General features: G+C 35.2%; 2 protein-coding genes across 2 annotated transcripts; one reads left to right on the plus strand and one right to left on the minus strand.

Annotated features, from left to right (window-relative positions):
- Window positions 1-5,603: 5,603 nt before the first annotated feature.
- LOC133860771 (uncharacterized) lies at window positions 5,604-12,007 on the minus strand. Its single transcript, XM_062296380.1, has 11 exons — window positions 11,810-12,007; window positions 11,519-11,652; window positions 8,224-8,305; window positions 7,772-7,842; window positions 7,533-7,634; window positions 7,338-7,427; window positions 7,061-7,135; window positions 6,932-6,964; window positions 6,741-6,821; window positions 6,176-6,235; window positions 5,604-6,081 (listed from the first exon to the last, which is right to left on the minus strand). Exons 1-11 carry the CDS (start codon window positions 11,862-11,864, stop codon window positions 5,923-5,925), a joined length of 942 nt encoding a protein of 313 aa, XP_062152364.1. The 5' UTR covers window positions 11,865-12,007; the 3' UTR covers window positions 5,604-5,922.
- Window positions 12,008-14,717: 2,710 nt separating this feature from the next.
- On the plus strand, window positions 14,718-20,544 carry LOC133861767 (putative BPI/LBP family protein At1g04970). The gene is made up of 6 exons (XM_062297570.1): window positions 14,718-15,263; window positions 16,361-16,500; window positions 18,044-18,395; window positions 18,661-18,909; window positions 19,941-20,066; window positions 20,147-20,544. The coding sequence occupies exons 1-6, from the start codon at window positions 14,856-14,858 to the stop codon at window positions 20,378-20,380; spliced, it is 1,509 nt and encodes a 502-aa protein (XP_062153554.1). The 5' UTR covers window positions 14,718-14,855; the 3' UTR covers window positions 20,381-20,544.
- The last annotated feature ends 322 nt before the right edge of the window (window positions 20,545-20,866 follow it).

The following is a 20,866-nucleotide window of genomic DNA, read 5'->3' on the forward strand; positions in this document are numbered from 1 at the left end:
TAAAGTTAAATTTATGTTTCTGTCTCTACTTGGAATAATGGTTGCCTTCCCTTTCTTATGCACTATTTTTTCCTATACGGTCTCAGTCAAGAGTCGTCCTCTGATTAGGGCAACCTTGGTCAAGCGTGGTGCCAAATTTGTGTCTTCTAGGGAGGTATGTCCTTTGTCAAGTGTCTTCCGCTAGTAGGGTACGGTCTTGGCTGGATAGTGGCCGGCGTCGAGTCCCTTGCCTGCTAACAGGCTGCAGTTTTTTTTTTTGAACAAAGGGAAAACTTCTCATTAATAAAAGACCATTACAGTCTAGAGACCCTTAAAGTCTCTAAAAGAAACTGAGGCTATAAACAAAGGCATAGACTCAACCCATACATGAGAGAAACATCTTAAAGAAGCTCTTCTAGCTAGAAGATGAGCCACTTCATTAGCCTCCCTTAAGCAGTGATTCCATTTGCAAGTTGATAGTGAAGCTGCCTTAAGTTTGAGAGCATCCAGAAAATGTCCAATTCTGTCCAAAGAATAACCCGAGGAAGAAACGGCTTTGATGATCTGCAATGAATCTCCTTCACATTCAATGCTGTCCACACCTAGATCACAACAAAAATCCAGAGCTGCCATGGCTTCAGCACACACTGGATCCACCACTGCCTTACAAAAACAGCATATGTTGTGTATAAATATATATAAATATATAAATTAATATAATACATACATATGCCATGTATGCATTTATCCTTCATATAGCCCCAAAATTAATTAATTCTTGCGATCCGAGTAGCCGGATTCTATTTGAGCCCCGAGTCTCCTTACCTCTGCTCACACCATCTGTCATTCTGGGGTATGTGTCGAACAAAGCCACAATAAAATGGCACTTAAGGTGACGCAAGAATGGGAAGGATTTCTCACAAAATAAATAAAGAATAACAAAAAATAAAAATAGACCGCGTTGATCACGGGTCAACAATAGAGTTTTGATAGTCTTATCAAAAAAAAATAAAAAAAGTTCTGTTTATCAGGTAAGTTCACCGAATAAAGCTCTAAAGATTATATTTAATTATAGGAGAATTAGAGTAGATAAGTATGGTAAATGTTATATTTTGCTCTAATTCACTTAATATTTTTATCATATTAAAGACTCTTATTTAATTATAGGAGAATTAGGATAAATAGATATGATAATTAAATCAATTACAATCAATCCTATAAGGTAATTATCCTATAAGAAATAATTACTATGTCTTATATTCTAACACTAACCCGGCCACCAAAGGGAAGATAATAACTCACCCATCAAATAGAGAAATCTGATTTGAAGATTCAATTACGAATGAAATGGTAAAGAAATTACCATATGTAAAGACTTGAATACGTACATATTAGCATAAAACTTTTAAGGAAAATACCCCTATTTTTCTAATAGAGTACCCAAAATACTCCTACTTTTTTAGGAAAAAAAATGATAGGATCTAGGCGTTGGTCAGAATTTAACGGAATTTACAAAAATATCCATGCCTGAATCTTTAAAAATTTTATAATTTTTTAAAAAAATAAAAAATAAACACAGGAGTATTTTGAAAATTTTTGCAGGATTTAACAGCAAATCCTAACGAAGTACCCTTAAGTGAGACGTTTAGAAACTTGGATACTCCAGTTTGAAACGTTTGCTAGTTCAATATCCTTATCTCAAAATGGCATATAATTCGATACCCTTTTGTGAAGTTATCCATAAAAAAATATATAATTTATAGCATTACTCAAACAATAAGATTTTCAAAGACAGGTTGAGAAACCGACTTTTCTTTGTGTCTTATCCTTATTTAGGAAAACAGTTGGAAGTAGTTATTCAGTTTCTATACATGCATGGAACCTAATCTCAGCAAGACGTTGAGGCCCCTTGAAGGAGTCTCATTTTCTAAACATGGCTGGATCACATCTCCATATATAAGTAGGGGAGGCTCTGGCTCTCAAGTCTAGACAGAACCATCTGCCATGGAGAATCTGAATCTTCTCCAGTTTGCTATCAAGCTGGTGCTTCTCTTCCTTGTGATCATGGCCACAGCCATGCCATCAGCCGTGGAAGCCAGGGCATATCATCCTACTATTTGTCCATGCCCTAGATTTCCTGACTGCTGCCGTGTAAAAACAAAGTACTGATCCATCTTTTCTTAATTTCCTTTTATTCATTTTCTAATGCAAATGTTTGTGTTTCTTTGTGAATAAGAGGTTTCAGGTGATCAATATGACAGCCAGTTCAAGTGGTGTCTGAACCTGATCAGAATAAACCCTGCAGTCATCCATAATGAATTTGAAAGATGTGAGAGTGCTACCTCTCGTTGTGTAGCACAAAAACTCATCTCTAGTAATGTTTATAATGGGTTAAGAGTATCTCTTGCATTCCACTCCGATCCCGGCCCATTCGGGTGTGTTTGGTTTTGCAGTTTCAAAACGTGCGATTTAAAATATAGCAATTTTAAACGTAATTTTTAAAAACGCAATTAGGCATTCGGTAAAATCGCAATCTAATGGCCTTTAAAATCATGCGTACGTACTCCCTTATCGGCAATTTGAAAACATAACCGTAATTTTTTAAAAACGCATTTTCAAACAAGATGCTTTTCTTAATTTTGTTTAAAAACGCACTTTTTACATATGAAAAGGGCCAAATAGACTCTCAATATGTAACTTATTCTTTCTGATTGGAATTTGATATTGAGCCTTAGTTCATGTAGCAGAGGGTTGAGCTACTAGGCCTAATTTATATGTTCTACAACCCAATATTGTACTATTAGAGTTTGTTAGGATATTTCTCGTTAGCCCTAGGGTTTCACAGGCCAAACGTGCATTTTTAAAACAAAATCGTGAAAAATGTTTTATTTGAGAGTACGTTTAAAAAAAATAATGGTTTGTAAATATGGAAAGATAAACTTGTTTGCACAGCAAGCAAAAGGGTATGTTTTTAAAAGAGAATGATTTTGAAGATAGTTTAGGGCACTGTTTTTTTTAAACCACATTCTACAAAAGATTGAACTATGTTTTTAAAATCGTGTTTTCATTAATTGTATTCTAAACTTACTATTTTTTTTTTTTTTTTTTCAAATTATACATTTTGTAACTGTTAAACCAAATGGACATTAAGGGTCCGTAAAGGTTTGCGATTTCAAAAAGTGCGATTTTAAAAAATGATTTTTAAAAACGCAGTTAAGCGTTTGACAAAATTGCAATTTGACCATTAAAATCACAGGTTAGCCTTTAAAATTTTGCGTTTTCAAAAAAGCTCTCCCTTACATGAGATTTGAAAAAATAATTTTTTGAGTTTTCAAATCGTAATTTTTTAAAAATGCAATTCCCAAATGGTTCATTTTCTACAATTTTGTTTAAAATCGCATTTTTTATTTACGAAATCGTTATTCCAAACACACCATAAGTATAATATCTATTGAGAAAGTATCTCATCTTGAATCTTCGTATTTTGAAATGGATTTTTCTTTTTCTTTTTTTTTGGACGAATAGATTTTTTTTTCCTCACTCCACACAACTGAACGATAGTCTCTCCTCTCCAGCAAACAATCTCACTGGAACAAAGTTACAGAGTAACTAAAACAAAATAATAATCAAAAGCTCTTCCCAATCTTTTGAGAAATCCAAAGAAATACACCAAGAAACCACTCAACTACAACTATCAAATCTGTACATCAACAGAAACTATACAAAAAATAGCCAGCCAACACTGCCCAAAAAACCAGCCATATACATTCAAACTCAAACCAAACAGCCAACCAGAAACTTCAAAGCAAAAACTGCACAACCAAAGCCTCCAGAAACTAACCCAACATTTCCCTAATTAAGACAGATTTTCTCATTGCTATCAGAAGCTTTAAACTAATCCTTGCATTTCCCTGCAAGCCGAGTACAAACCTCCCAATTGATTTGGAGTAAAATTTGTTCTTCTGTACATAAACTCGAGTTCGACAACCCGCTCATTTAAACTCAATCCGAACTCAACTCATGACTGCAAAAACCCGCTCATGACTGTAGAAACCCATTCGATTATTTAGTGACGCATACACGATTCGCTTAACAAAACTCGATTAAGGCTTGCAAGCCTAGCTTTGTATAAAGCTCAACTCGACTCGCTCACTCAATTCGACTAAGGCTCGCAAGCCTAGCTCATATACACATGTTTATATGTGTGTATAAACATTTACTAAATAGTAACTAATATATTAAGTTATTAACTAGTTCGTTAATATATATTAACTTAATACTACTAAGCAACTAACTATGTAAGCATAGTTAACTAGTTAACTATAGTCTATAGGTCACTTTGACAAGAAAAAACAAAAACAAAACAAACAAACGCATATACTAAATAAGCATAAGCATTCCTTTCCCCTTTCCCTCTTTGAATAGGGAAGAAAAAAAGCATAAGCATAGTTAGCTAACTATAATACCTAAGTAAATATAGCATTAGGTTCAAAAAAAAAAAAAAAAAGTAAATATAGTATTACATATTAATTATAATACTTTGATAATAATATTATTATGAATGTATGTATCAATGTATATATATAACAAATCACACAGTGTCAATAATAGTTATATATTATTCTTATACTATAATTTATTAGTTATATATAGTATACAAGATACATATACTATAGATTCTACTTTCTACTTATATTTTACAACATATTGTTAATTTGTTACTAATAGACTATAATTATATACTATATTGTATAATATGCATTATATAGTTATATATTATATATTTATACTATAATTAAATAAATGTATAGAAGCTGTCTACAAATTCTGGCTTGAACTCCGCTTGGATTACATATTAAAAAATTTAATGGTCTACTTCGAGCTCGAGTTGAACCCAGCTTGTCGAGTATCTCAACAAGCTCGAACTCGCCTAAGCTTGAACAGTGAACACATCTCATAGCTCGGCTCGAAGTCGAGCTTGTTTGAACTTAAACACACATTTTATAGCTCGACTCAAATAGGCATTCTCATAAACGAGCCAATCTTGAAATCTTAATGCTCAGCTCAATTATAGTCCTAAAAGTCTACAAGCATCATATATAACCCCGAAACCATATTTGTTAAAAAGAACTCTATCCATATGCGAATTATCCGGCCACAAAAAGATACTACTACCATCACCAACCTAAAATTTTAAGAAACTCATAGCTATATCCCGAAGCTTAGAAACAGATTTTTCACTACGGTATTTTGACAGAACCCAAGCGTTTTGACAGCAATTCTTAGCTCAACTCATTTTAAGACCCCAAGTTCTAAAAAAGGAAACATCAAACGTTCAAAATGCCGCAGCAACCAGATGATTTCATTCTGTTATCCTGGATTTGGAGCAATCAAACAGAGCATACCGTGTCCAATTCAGGCAGCCCTGCAATCCCCTCTTTATGGGTTGTCCAAATTGTACTGTAATTTGGGCATCCCAACTGTAAAAGATCCTAATTAGACTCGGTATGTGGTGCAGAGCTGCCTGGGGCAGGTTTCCCCTGGGCTGCCTAAATTGAACTCTCCAATTGTAGGGAATCCTGAGACAACTGTATAAAATTATAAAGCAGAACGGGAGATGGATGGGTTTTTGACACGTGGCTAAATATTAGATCAGTAAACAATGTTATTCTTAAATGGTTTATACAATAATACACTTCCATTAGCACCACTGAGATTATGGTGCTTTATTTAGAGCATGTATAACATTGAAATCTATACATTTTCCAGCTGGAGATATGTAGACCAAAGCATCAGAAGCATATATCACTGGAAGCAAATTGGGGAATGCTGTAGCACCATGAACGTTTACAGAATCAATAGAAAAGAGGCCAGCTCACAAAATCAACAATAAAATGAAGAATACAAAGAATCATGCAATATTGTATCTGAAACCCTAAAATCTCAGCCAAAAGAAATCCCAACTGGATATGACCTGTGTATTCTATTTTTCAACGTCGGAACTTTCTCACCAGGGAAGTTGTCAAGATCTTTTTTCTGCGTGCTTATCATTGATTTATCAATTACAACCGAGTCCTTAGTTTCAGCAATGAATTGGAGACCCTGAAATTAATCGTCACACCATGTCATTGATGAATGAGAACAGGATTACATTAAAGAATGAGACGATTACATTAAAGAATGAGACTTGGGATACCTTGAGCGATTTCTCCTCAAATGTGATTGTTGAATGATTTGCAACCTTAGAACTGACATCCTACCAAAAGACAATGCAGTAGAAATTAGCTTCTTTTTTTTATTTTTTTAATGATGTGGAACCTCACTAAGACAGGGCCCTTCGGAGTTCAGACCCACCCTTGGGGAGTAAACCCCAGATACACGACCCCACCCGAGAGAACCGTGTAACAAGTAATCTAGGAAAACTCCAAGTGCAGAATCAAACTCAGGATGTCCGAGTCTACGGCTCATCCCAAGCTCACCTTTTGACCGCTAGGCTGCACTGTGATGGGTAGAAATTAACAATATGTAAGGTGAAGAAAGATAATGAGTCCATGATAATATAGGAACCCATCCCTCAGCCTCATTGAACAAGGATCGCTACTACAAGTAGAGCCCACACAATTGGCTGTCACATAAATCAGCAGACCATGCTCAATATTGGCATGAAGAGTTCATACTAAATCCCAGTTAGTACCCAGTTTTAGATGCCTAACTATCATTCCAAATACACATAGATGTAACACATGCTTGTAGTATCTGACCTGAAAAAGTTCAGTATTTAGCCCATCTTTCATGCCTCCAGCCACTTGGCATAGATACCAGAGACCAGAGTTAGTCATATCCTGTATGATGTTAGGAAAAAGAATAAAGGAAGATATCAATCAAATAGAAACTTTGGGTGAATACATATTGCAGAATGCACTCAATTTGATTACATCATCTGAAATATAACCTGTTTGCTTTCAAGTTGCTCGACCTTTACTTCCTGTTGGGTTAATTGAATAAAAATAAATAAAAATCAGTAATCTGATAAGCTTACTTGAAGTTAGCATGCTAGAGAGAAAAAACTGCAGGAACTCACCAACCCAGATAGCATTTGACAGATTGATTCAACATCAAACCCAATTTGAGAAATGCTTGACTTCACCTCATTAACCTGCATGCAAAAAATACTGCAAATTAATATAAGCATGCTTCAAGATGAACCCCACTCTCTTGGCTGTAAATTGTAATGCTTCAACAAAGGAGAAAGGAATAATTTGATCTTCATCAAATAATAAGACCCCGCAGACAGTATCTCTTGTGTCTTATTTAAATTGAAATGCATTTATGGACAATAAAAAAAAATAGTTCTTTACATTATTTGCGATAAGCTTGGTTGTTTCCTTCTGCTCTTCCACCTTCCAGTCTAAGTTCTCCAGCTTCTTGGTTAGATGCCTCTTAGTTGCCTGCACAAATTGGCATTCAAACAGAGGTGAACTTTAAACACTATAAGAGGAAATAATAACCATCTGTGAAAACTTACTGGACAACAGCAAAGCAATGGTACTTACAGCCAGTGCTTCATGGACATTCTCTAACTGTTTGGAGACAGTCGCAACAGCATTTGCCATATTGTGCTTAGTTACAAACATTACATCAGAAAGCGACCAACCCTACACAATAGAAGAAAGAAACATTACAAATTCACCCAAAAGTCAACAAGAATAGTTGTTCTTACAACTGCAGTACCAAATGCAACACATTTGTGACAACAAAATCAGTGGGTTTCGGTTACAACTAAAAACCTTACCTTCCACCACATGTAGCAATATCCCATTGCTCCAAGTGCAGCAGCAGGCACCAAGTAAGATGCATAACTCCCTGTGCGCACATCAAAACATGTAAGCATCTCTTTACAGTTAACCTCCTCTAACAAAAAACTATGCCTGCTTAATAATGCTGCACATAATATCCTTCAAAAGTTATGATAAATATTAAACAATAAAGCTGCACCAAGGCAGTAGAGAATCCCCAAGGAGTTCCTACATGTAAACAATTGGGAAGCAGAGATAATCATTATAAAAGTGAAAAGGGAAAAAACTATAATTAGTTGAGTTGAAAGTATTTCTTAGTTATCAGAAAATATGATTAAACTAAAGAAGTAAATGAAGAGAACAATGAAATATGCCCAATCAAAACAGCACCCCACCCCGAAGAGTGAGAGAAAGAGAGAGAGGATAGAATAGAACTAAATCTACATACCATTTGATGCAGAATCCCGATTGAAGATGGTTACCGGACGGGACACAGCTAACTCCCTTATCTCTTGAGCCAGTTGTCGAATCTGAAGATTAAGAGCACACAAGCATATGAGCACAAACAACTAAACGCCACCCTTTGTGAAGATGAATATATATAGACCACTTAACTATTAAAGCATTTTAACTAGGAACTGCCTTTTTGTTGGTAAATTACATGTGCACCCAGGAATATATGAATCCACGACCTTACACACTCTCCGTCCCATTCTTATGAGCGGAGAGGAAGTGCTATTTTTATTAAAGCTAACTAATTTGAAATACCTTAGCATAACTAACTACAGCATTTGAATTAAGAGCACACAAGCATATGAATATAACAGACTAAACACCACCTTTGCGAAGATGCATATACATAAATCACTTAACTAATGAAGTATTTAAAACTGACGGCAATCAGTAAATTATTTTTATTGATAAGTTACACATGTATACAGTAACATTTGAACCCACGTCCTTACAAATTCTCTGTCCCATTCTTATGGGAGAGAGGAAACCATATTTAAATTAGAGCTCATTAAAAGCATTTGAGGTAAGAGAGCTCACAAGCATATGAGCATAACAAACTAAAGACCCCCCCTCATGAAGATGTATTCGAGCATTTTAAACCTGACGGCATTGAATAACTTTTTTCTTATTTGGTAGAATATTAATTAAATGATTAAATTCACAATTTTTTATGGCTTAAGTTTTTTCAATAAGTGATAATTTGAGAAGATATCAAAGCAAAAGGCTAGGGAAGGCAGATTAGTGCATTTAGATGAGAATTTATTTGCAGAGTCTGTGGAAGCTTTAAGGCCAGTTTCCGCCAGTGGGGTCTTCCAGCCTCCTCTCTCGGGTGATGCCTCTACAACATAGAGCTGACGATCCTTTCTCTGCTTCTGCTTATCAGTGTTCCAGCCGAGGAAGTAGCTGCTGTGCTTCCAGTGCTGGATTCTGCTAGAGTGCCAGATTCTATGAAGGATAATGTTAAGTTTTCTTCTCTGGTGAGGGGTTTTCTTCAGCGGGGGTTTCTCAACCTGAGTCCGGCTGTGCAGGTTAATCTCTCACATAAAGTGTCGGTCATGTCGATGTCAACTCCGGTTGTTAAGGAAGGTGGGGTGGTAGGGGCTTCCTTCCCTTTGGATGGTTGCGTCACTCCAACCACCATAAAGGGTGAGTATTTCAGGGTGAATGGTTTGACCCAATCTCAAAAGTGGCCAGTAGGTTTTGATACGTCTAGGGAGGTGGTTGTGTGGGAGCAAGGTGATGAGATATGGGATGGGAATGATGGAGACTCCCCTTACCCTTTGGGTGTTTTACCTCCTGACTTGACCTTGGATTGGGAGTTGGATGGTGATGAAGACGTGGATCCGTCCTTAGCGATTCTGGAAGCCATTGAAGAGGACTACCATCGGGGAGTTAAGGCCGCACGTTCAAAGACCAAAGGTAGGAGGAAGCTGTTAAATATGGTAAGCTCCATCAACTACAATGATGCTTGCGCGCCCTCCTAGCAAAGGAAAGGCAAGGCTCACGTGCTGTAGCGTTGAGTGCTCCTTGAGGGTTCGGGTTTGAGGGCTTGGTTTTTTGAGGCTTAGTTGGGTTTTTTTCTTGTTATGGGTTGCTTTGATTGTTCCTATGTATTTAGGGTGCCTTACGCTTTTTTAATAAAATCTTATTATTTATTAAAAAAATCGATATTCATGTGTTGGACCTCACATGTTGAGAAAGAATTTAAACCACACGATGAGAGTGTTAAAATACTAATTAAATTATTAGAATTCAATTTTTTATATATATAAATAATTCATTTCATTAAAAAACACAGAGGAGCACAACCCTAGTATACATGATGTATACAAAGAAAGTCTCCCATACATATGCTAAAAGAAAAAGAAAAATCCACAAATTCAAAAAAGTTAGAAAATTGAGAGAGATTATGGGTCATAGTCTAACTAAAAAGCAATTTGACCAAGTTATTCTTGCGCTCTATCCTTGTCTTCTCCCAATCTTCAAAACATCTGGCATTTCACTCTCTCCATATACTCTAGATTAAGCACAACGGTGTCATCCTCCTCACATCTAGTAGCAAATGTCTACCCACCTGACCTCACCAACAATCTAACATTGTACCACCCTGGCAGGCATCACCCAATGGACTCCGAATAGGGTAAAGATTGCACTCCACAAGTCTCTTGCCACTTCACAATGGCCTAAAAATTGATCAATGGATTCCCTGCCCCTCTTACACATGCAACACCATTCCACCACTAAAATTCCTCTCTTTCTCAAATTATCCATTGTCAAAATCTTCCCATGAGCTGCCGTCCACACAAAAAAACTCACTTGCAAATGGACTTTAACTTTGCAAACACTCCTCCAAGGAAAAGAAGAACCCCTCAAGGTAGATAAATCATGAAAAAAAGGACCTTACATCAAATTTCTTCCTCTTTGAAGGAATAAAATTCAAAATTTCCTATCAATTTAAGCTTTTGAAATAAAAGCTAATTTAACATTATTGGTATGTTACACACACAACATCCAAACCCCTCAACCTCACATTGAAGTGCTATTTGATTTATAGCTTATTAATTTGATTTTTACCTTAGCATAACTAACTAAGAGTTTGTTTGGCCATGTGATTCCGCTGGTCAAAGTGGGATTTTAAATAAAATCGCAGAAGTGTATTGATTGGGAGTGCGTTTTAAAAAAAGTGCGTTGAAAATGTAAAAAAATCTGTGTTTTCAAATCGCATGTAATGGAATGTATTTTTAAAAATGCACGATTTTAAAGACTAAACTGCGATTTAAAAGGTCAATCGTGATTTTATCAAACGCCTAACTACATTTTTAAAAGTCGTGTGTTTAAATTGCACATTTTGAAATCATTATTTCTTAAATCACACGTTTTTAAACCCAAATCCAAGCGGACCCTAAAGCATTCAAGATAAGAGCACACAAGCATTTGACCGCACCAAACTAAATGCCACCCTTTGTGTAAAAGATTAATAAAAAAAAAATCGCTTCTTTTGATTAGTTCTTTCTCTTGTATATAGATTGCGCCCTTGAACTTTTTAATGAAATTCAATTACTTACTAAAAAGAAAAGAAACGATGAATATACAAAAAATTACTTTAACCACTAAAGCATTTTAACCCAACACATTAGCATTTGAGTTAGAACCCATTAATTATTTGCAAGTTACTAGCATACGTAGCGGGTGTGGTTGGAGTTAGAGGTGATTAGCTAACTTTTAGATACCTGAGCTGCAAGAACTGCAGTGTCATACTTGTAAGGCGACACCTCAGCTTCATTCACACCCTTCAGCAATTCCTGCAGCTGTGCTATAAGATCCGACAGTCGCCCGCTCCTCAAAACAACCGAACCCGTCAAACCTAAATCACACAACAACAACAGTATCAGCTTTTGGATAAGAATTGAAATTTACCCTAACGAATAATTTAAATTACATAGTTGTGAAGGTTTTAGAAATTAATCATATTAAATTAAAATGGCGACTCGAAAATTAAAGAGCTCCAAAGAAAAAGTGACCTGCTCCGACAAGGATGAGAACCTTCGAGGTTGAAACCCCAGCCTGTAACGCCATGTTCGCTCCTCTCTGCAAGCGCAGAGGAGACGGTATTCAATACGTGAATCTCATTGACCAACCTTCCCAAGAAAAGAGGGGTAGTTTTGGCATTTGAATGAAAAACTTTGTTAGAAAGGAGCCAACTTTTTCCTCGATTGAGTCTGTCATATGGGCTGTTTGTTAAAATTTTTGTCTCCCTCTTATTTATCTTTTCAAAATAATAATAAAAAAAATATCAAAAAGTAATCAAAACACACAATACTCCTAAAAATATAAAAATAAATAACTTTTACTTTTATATTACGTAAAAAATAAAAAAAATAAAAAAAAATAAAAAAATAAAAACATTTCCGTATACTCCATTAACAGGGCTAAATTTTATCAACAAATTAAATTAAATTTTGTTTCCTAAGATTCTATTCTTTTATCTTTTGTTTTCTGGTCTTAAGTTTAAACATTAGCAAATAATTAAAAACACAAAATAATTAAAATTATTTTCACCTTTATATCAATCATAATACTTTTTTTTAGGGAAAAATCATATTTAGCCCTTAGGTTTTTATCTTGTTTAAATTTAGTCCTTTAGTTTCTAATTTCAAAAATATGGTCCTTAAGTTTTGCACAAATTTTAAATAGGTCCCTCTGTCATTTTTTTCTTCAAAATTAATAGTTTAGCATATTTTACGTGTGTCTCAATTGACATATTAGCGTTCATATCAGCATCTAATACGAATGCCATGTCATTAAGCGACAAGTCATTCATAAAAATAAAATAAAAAAATAAAATAAAAAGAAAAGACTGAAACAAAAATTATCTTATTCGTCATCCTAATCTTCTAGATTCATAACATTAGAGGGAAAACCGTTAACTTTGATGCTCACATGGACATTTACATTATATTGGGTGCTGACATGAACCCTAGCGTGTCAAATGAAACACATGTGACAAATGAAAAACTATTAACTTTGACGGTAAAATAATAGAGCAATTAATTTGAAACTTGGGTAAAATCAAATGACTTTATTTTTGAAATTGAAAACCTAAGGACTAAATCTAAATCTGATGAAAACTTAGGGACTAAATATAATTTTTCTCTTTTTTTTTAAACTAAAAACAAAAAATATTTCGCAAAAAACATTAACAAACATGAATTTAGATTAGAAGTTATAAAAAATACAAATTACAACATGTGTGGTAGTTTTTTCAACCGTGCAAATTAAATTAATTTACTCACTTTCTTTTTCTAATGAAAAACTTGAAATTAAATATGGACTATTACAAAAACTACAATAAATATGCAATTTTTTAGAGCATCAAAGCCAACAAAGATACTTATACTTCTTTTGATGTTATATAATATTTAGGAAAAGTACACATATCTTCAAAACTAACACTCAATTGCAATGTCATCAAACTAAATATTACATCAATGTCCTCCCAAACCATTAAATTTGCAACATACCGATTTTGTCCCCAAAAAAAAAAAAAAGATAGAATAACCTTAAAAATAAAAAATAAGACAAAAATACTCATAAATTCGAAAAAGAAAAACTAAAAATTTAGGGTATTTTTGTCAAATGCCACCCCTCTTCTAGCCTTTTTTTTTTTTTTTTTTTTTTTTTTATTTTTTACTGAGAATATTTTTGTCATTTGGCAGATATTGAAAATTTTTGACGGTCCGAAAGAAACATTAATACAATTTTTAGTTTGAGAATATTACAAATTGGTTGGTAGTTTAAGTAAGGGATATGTGTATTTTTCTTCTTCTTTTCTTCTTCTTTTTTTTAATGAATAAGTAGAACTATTGTTAATAAAAATAATCAATTGTACAGCCAAACCTTCCAAAAACATCAAAACACATTACAATTAGAGAATAACTTTGATAACCAACTAGAACCAACACAACCAAACCAGAATGTTTACATCAATATTCTAGTTTGGACAAAGCCTAACATTATCTAAAGTCTTCTTAAATCTTCCTTTTCCATAAATCCGAAACCGAACCTCCCAAAAAAATCAGCTTCAAGATATGTTCCTCAGTTCTAGGTTGGCCACCTAACCTAATTTCATTTCTAGCCCTCTAGATATCATACACAGCAACACTAAAAACCAATCGGCAAGTCACCCCCAACATGGACTTAGTTTTCCAATGACTGCAACCTTCCTCAATCAAATCATCCCAAACATTAGGAGGATCCAAAACAATACATCTTTGCAAACAGGCCTTCCAAGTCTAAGAACTAAACTCACACTCAAAGAACAAGTGATCCCGGCTTTCAGTACCATGACGACGAAAAGCACATTCTGTATCACCCTTAAAACCCCAAGACAACAGCAGAACTCCAGTAGAGAGCCAATTATGAATGGCTAACCAAAGGATAAAGGCTTGCTTTTGAATAGCATGTGGATGCTAAACCAACGGCCACCAACTAATAGGAACATTTTTTCTTCAAAGATGATTCTAAGTATCTACGGTAACAAAAGTGCCAGAATGGGCAATAGTCCAAATTGGTTTGTCAACTTCACCAAGTTGCACTTCAGGGAGCTTGCTATGTATCTCAACAAGATCATCAGATCGAGCCAACCTCCAATGCCAAACACTATACTTTAAAATAGAAGTCAGTTTGGCTTCCAGTTTGCTACAGAAATCCTAGACAATTCTAAACCCAAATCTCTCGACCAAGGTTCCAAGAGAATGCGAATTATCCATCCACTTATGGATCCGACCTCCATGGTATGTTTATTTTTCACTCAAGTTTATATAATATTTATATCAATTAAATAATTAATAATAATGAAAAAAAAGATAAAAGATAAAAGAAAAAAAGAAAAAGACAACTTTGAGCATTTTTGCTTTACTAAAGCAAAGCCTTCTGCTTTGCCACCTGGGAGTTTGGACACAACAAAAGAGTCCTCTGTTCTTTGTCTTCCTCTGTTTTTCATCTGTTCCAAATCCGAACAAATCCAAACCCATCACAGTTTCGCAAGCACCCCAATTCCAAAATCCAATGGCACCCACTATTCTCTTCATCCTAATGGCCTCTTTATTCGTTCCCGCTCATTCCCATCTCGAACCCACGGACCAAGCCTTCACCTCCGTGGTCCTCTCCCGACAAGGCCTTGATTTTCTAAAAGACTTGCTCATAAACAAGGCCATCTCTTCAATAATCCCACTGAAACTTCCCAAGATTGAGAAATCTGTGAGAATTCCATTTGTGGGTAACGTTCATATGGTCCTGTCGGACACTAAAATATACGAAATCGATGTTTCCGAGTCGTATGTGAAGCCTGGCGATGCTGGGATTGTGATTATCGTGTCGGGGGCTACTTGTAATTTGAGTATGAATTGGTATTATTCTTACAGTACTTGGCTTGTGCCGGTTGAGATTTCGGATACAGGGAGTGCTTCTGTTCAGGTATGGCTTAGATTGATTGAGTTTGTTGCAAACTTTTGAGCGTATACAATTGGGTATGTGTTGATTCGGTGTGTTTGAATGGTAATTTAGTATTTTATTGTGCTTCTATCCAGGCTTACCATCAATTTTCAGAATTATAGCTGAATTTTATGCAAATTTTGGAATTTGCAATTGGATTTTGTTTATTAGGTATGTTCAAATGGGAATTGAGTAGCTTCGTAGTGTTTTCTACGTATGATTGGTTTGACTGGTTGATTAAATGATAAAATTGCTTGGGAGACTATGCAATCAGCGTATGATTTCATAGCATTAGGGTGTGCTTCTTTTTGTTGTTGTTCTCGTTTGTTGGGGTGGCTCACTAGATTTTATAGGTATGGTTTAGCTGATTTTTTCTATTTTATAAATGTTGCCTTGGTTTTGTCAGACATGGAGAGAAGTCTATATTGCTGATGGGATGATTACGTGAAAATCGTTTACAATATGCAATTTGGTTTGATTCATTGAATGTACTTTGAAGGGAACTTAGCTGCGTTATTGTGTGTTGTATAGTTGGAATCATTAAGAAATTTCACTTTGGTTATCGTCTTGGAATTAGCTCCCGGTTAGACAGGACCAGCACTGGATAATTTTGCCTTTTTCATCATCGTGGCAACTACCTGGAATCTGAGGATAAATTGTTACTTTCCTATAGTAATTGTCTTGTGCGGTTTTTATGAAGTTTGAATGCTTGTTCTAATGCAGTTTTTACATAAAGGGCATGTCTTTGTATTGCTTTAAGTTTGGGTTGTAATAATTGTCTGTTAATTTGAAAGATATGGTTATTGTATTACTCGTTATTCTTTTTCCCCCTGAATTCGGTTATCATAGGGAGTTCATCTTTGGATTCATGTTCTTAAGATGCAATTTGTTTTGAAATTGATGGTCAACATACCACAACCCTCCTCCTTTATCCGGGTTTGCTTTTTTATATTAAAAAATGAGAAGTATGATCTTCATACGCCCGTTAGAGCTTGTCTGGTTTTTCTTTTGTCTTTGTTTGCTCATTTCTCATGTGTCCATAAAAAAATTGAATTTGATGAATGCTGCTCCTGGGTAAGGTTGAAGGCTTGGAAGTGGGGCTTACTTTAGGCTTGGAGAATCACGAAGGAACTCTGAAGCTATCCCTTATGGAATGTGGTTGTTATGTTAGAGATATTTCAATAAAATTGGATGGAGGAGCATCTTGGCTCTATCAAGGGTATGTAATATAATGTAACTCAATTTTATTATCAGGCAACTATCATATTTGCGCTAGTTGTTTTGGTATTTTTGTTTGACAGTTGGTAATTTTCCTCATTCTGTACTAGAGGCTGGTCGCTTTTCTTTCCAATCATCTAGTAGTGATGTTTAAATTGCAATTTTTGGTATATTCTAGCAATATTCCTCTCAAGTAAAAAAGATAAGTGTCAGCTTTATGCTGCTTTTCTTTTTTCTTTTTTTCTTTTTAATTATAAAATGTCTGCTAGCTTTAGGCTTTGTGACATTGTCCTCAGAAAGTTGAACTTAAAGAACAACCCTTTGTTTTACTATTTCTGGTTAAGTGCAAAAAATCTCAATTTTTGCTGTCCAACTTTATATAGCATGTACCTGTACTACTAATCTAGTCCTTCCCTCAGTCAATGCTGTTTCTACTAATTCCAAAGAGAAGGAACCCACTAATTTCAATCAGCTTAGAAGAATCCACAATAATGCATGATGAGAATAGGCCGGTTGCCGCAATGCATGAAGAGATTGCTGCCCTCTAATAGCCTTGACCAATCCTATTTTTTCTTCTTAAAATTCGGTTCTTGTAGCACGCACCATTCTTCTTATTTGTGAAATCAATTGGTCTTCATTCATGATGATCAAATCATTTTTTTTTATGACGAGGAATCTCTTTAAGGCAGTGCCACTTCGTGTACTCACCTATATTGGGTAAATCTCGGACCTGTGCAAAGTGTCGCATCCACACGGATTGGGTAATACTTCGGATTTGCTGGCAGGCTAGCCCCATGGAATTATTTGCACTCTAGAGGATTTGAACCTTAGACCTGATAGGAATTTCACCAAAATCAAGGCCCTTACCACTTGAGTCAACCCTTTGGGGTTTATGATCAAATCATATCTAACAACAAACCACAATGCTAGCAGATGGCAGGCCTCCTGCTTGTCCCGGCAGTGTTAGTTCTAGCTGTTCATTATTGTTGTGTATTTATCTGCTGTCTACATATGATCTCTTCTTTCACAAACTTTAGTAGACAAGCAGGTTTGTCCCTGAAATCAGTTTTCTATAATTTGAAAAGCTGATGGTTTGACTTAATGGTCCAATATGTCAAAATTCTCAATATGGTCTGTAGTTGAAAACACTGTTTCATCATGCAAATATTTAGAAGGAAGTTGCCATATTTTAACAAATCATGCTCCATTCCCCCTTAATTTTCCAAAAGCTATAGTTTGGAAACAACTGCCTTTTCTTTTTTCTTTTTCTTTATTTCTTTCTATCTATTATGTGCTTCATCACTATTATGGTGAACATAATGGATGTTGTTACTCCTTTATATTCCAAACATCCTTTGGCCTCATGAAGCTGAGGAATTTGGCTCTCCCTCTCCACCTTCCCTTGGGGCCACTCACTTACCGGAAAAGGAAAAAAATTCAAACATCCTTTGCCAATGCCTTTGCTTTGCATAGCTTTCAGACAAAAACCAGGATCATCTGATTATTTCACTGTTTTTTAACACTTTATTGTTGTCATGTGGCAGGATGATCGATGCTTTTGAAGGTCAAATAGGGTCTGCAGTGGAAAATGCCATTACTAAGAAACTTGAAGAAGGGATTTTGAAGCTTGGCTCCTTTCTGCAAGCTCTTCCGAAAGAAATTCCAGTGGATGACAATGCTTCTCTGAATGTAACTTTTGTAAAAGACCCTTTACTGAGTAATTCTTCCATTGGATTTGAGATCAATGGATTATTCACAGAAAGAAAAAGAGATCTAGTCCCTAAGTATCAGTCTGCAAATTCACAACCGTCGGTTTTCTGCCCAGATTCATCTAAAATGCTTGGAATTTCATTAGATGAGGCTGTCTTTAACTCGGCATCATCCTTGTACTATAATGTAAGTCGTTAACTTTTGCAAAGATTTCTTCTTCTTCTTATTTCCAGGACCCGTCATTAAGATTCTTGTTTATATTACTGAAATGTGCAACCATGTTTTTAACATATATGCTATATAGTAATATCCTTCTTTCCTGTATGTATTATATCTGTATTAATGGTAATAGCAATATTGTTGCTATTACTACTATTGTTATTGTTGTTGTTGTTGTTGTTCCAGATAGTATTCTCATGGTTCTTAATCAATGATTTGTTTCTCTGGTTAGGCAACGTTTATGCGATGGGTTGTGGACAAAATACCAGATCAGTCTCTTTTGAATACTGCTGGATGGAGATTCATTATTCCCCAACTGTACAAGAAATACCCTAATGACGCTATGAATTTGAATATTTCTTTTTCTTCTCCTCCAGCCATAAGGATTGCAGAGAATGATATAGATGCTACTGTTAACGTAGACTTGAAAATTGAGGTTTTGGATTCAAGCGAAGTAATACCAGTTGCATGCATCACATTGGTAAGCTTAGTGATGGGTGAAATAATAATTTTGATCATCTTTACTCTTCACTCTGTTTGTGTTATGTTGTTCTTTCATTCTATTTCCCTAGTCTTATTCTTGGATGATATGTTTATTGTATCCCAATTGCTTTTCTTTCTCCATCATTCTATAATGCTTGAATGTTACATAATGATGAAAGGGCTGGCCTGGACATGGGGTTGGCATTGGTTGGTGAGACAAGTATGGCACAGCTTTGTAGAGTCCCGATGGACAACTGCCTGTTTATGTATAACTGAGAATATCAACAGTATTAATTAGTCAAAACATTAATAATACATTATCAGATAGAGTCGCAGTTACTCTATAATATTCAGGGTATCCACCTATAGAAAACAATGTAGAAGCAGTATTTGTATTTAGTCATGTATTATGGTCTTTAGCAATTGAAATTTAGTGGAAAAATTGAACTGAAGAAGTTGCCCTATGCTTGGTCGCAGACACCATAAACTTGGTTCCGTCACGTTCTTCCTTTTTTCCCCGAAATGATAGAAATCAAACCCACTGAATTCATGCATTGGCGTGCACCATGCCAAGATGCATCCCCCTTTCCACCTTTGTACATTTGGGAACCTGGTGAATCCCAACTTTGCTTTGTAACTTCTAAATTCATACGTAAAATTAGAACTTAGGAAAAGAGCTCTCTTGGTTTTCATCAAAGACTATCAGTAGAAGCTATACAGATTCTCACCTATGTGGTTTGCATGCTTTCATGAGATGCATAGTTTATGCATGTTAAATATTATACTCCCTCGATAATATATGATATTTCCTTTTTCTTTTTTTACCTTCTTTTATTCACGTATATCATTTTTGTTCCTTTTCCAAAGTTGTGCAGCTTGATAGTGTTCTTCTCCACGAGGCCTCCTCCCCACCTTTTTTTGTCATTTAAAGATGAATATGAAGAATGTGATGCTCCTTCTCTCTTTTTTGTTGGGCCATAATGTTCATATTCATGATTAGAATTGTTCTGTTGCTTTCTGTTGGAGCAGGTAATTCGTGCTTCAGGTTTAGTTAAAATTGCAGGAAATAATCTTGCTGGCAGTGTGAAACTAAATGACTTCACAATGTCATTGAAGTGGAGCAATATTGGGAATCTGCGGTTATATCTAATTCAGGTACTCTTAAAGATAGAATTTATATATATATATATTTGCTTCTTTATTAATAAAAGGCTCAATGTCCTCTTCTGTTGCAGCCTGTGATGTGGACAATAATTCAAACTACGTTCATGCCATATGCAAACTCACACCTTGCAAAAGGTTTTCCTTTGCCCATCATCCACGGTTTCACCCTTCACAATGCTTTGATTATTTGCTCAGATTCAAGAATTATGGTTTGCAGCGATGTAGCATATAAAGAATCAAACAATTTTAGTCAGCTTCTAACCCATTTGGTAGATAAAAGTAGGTTACACGTCTTATACGCCTGAAAATGTTATATAAAAAGGAAGCAAGAGTCAGTTTCCCCCCTTTGTACATGCTGTTTGATTTATTTTTCAGGTTGAATCTTTCACCACTTGTATGTGTTCATTGTACAGCAGAATTCTTTGAACAGAAAATCTCAGTGTATAATGAGCATTCACAGTTACAGCTTTTTTTTTTCTTTTTCTTTTTTTTCTTCTTCGGTGATTCGCAAACTATATACCTTTTTTCCCATTGCCTTAGCATGATTAACATATTCTAAGGATGAAATGCAGTTCTAGGAGCATGTAACCTTATTTTAAAATCAGTCCCACACTAAGTGTCAATTTGGTTTAGCGGTTTCAGAATGTGCAGTTTGACAAAATAGCTATTTTAAATTGCAATTAATGAAAATGTAATTTTTAATTATGCGTTTGATAAAATAGCAGTTCGGCTTTTAGATAGTGCGTTTTTAAAAGCACTATTTTTTCAAACTGTAATTTTATTTTTTATTT

This window comes from Alnus glutinosa, chromosome 2 (genome assembly GCF_958979055.1).
Source record: "Alnus glutinosa chromosome 2, dhAlnGlut1.1, whole genome shotgun sequence".
Classification (NCBI taxonomy): Eukaryota; Viridiplantae; Streptophyta; class Magnoliopsida; order Fagales; family Betulaceae; genus Alnus; species Alnus glutinosa.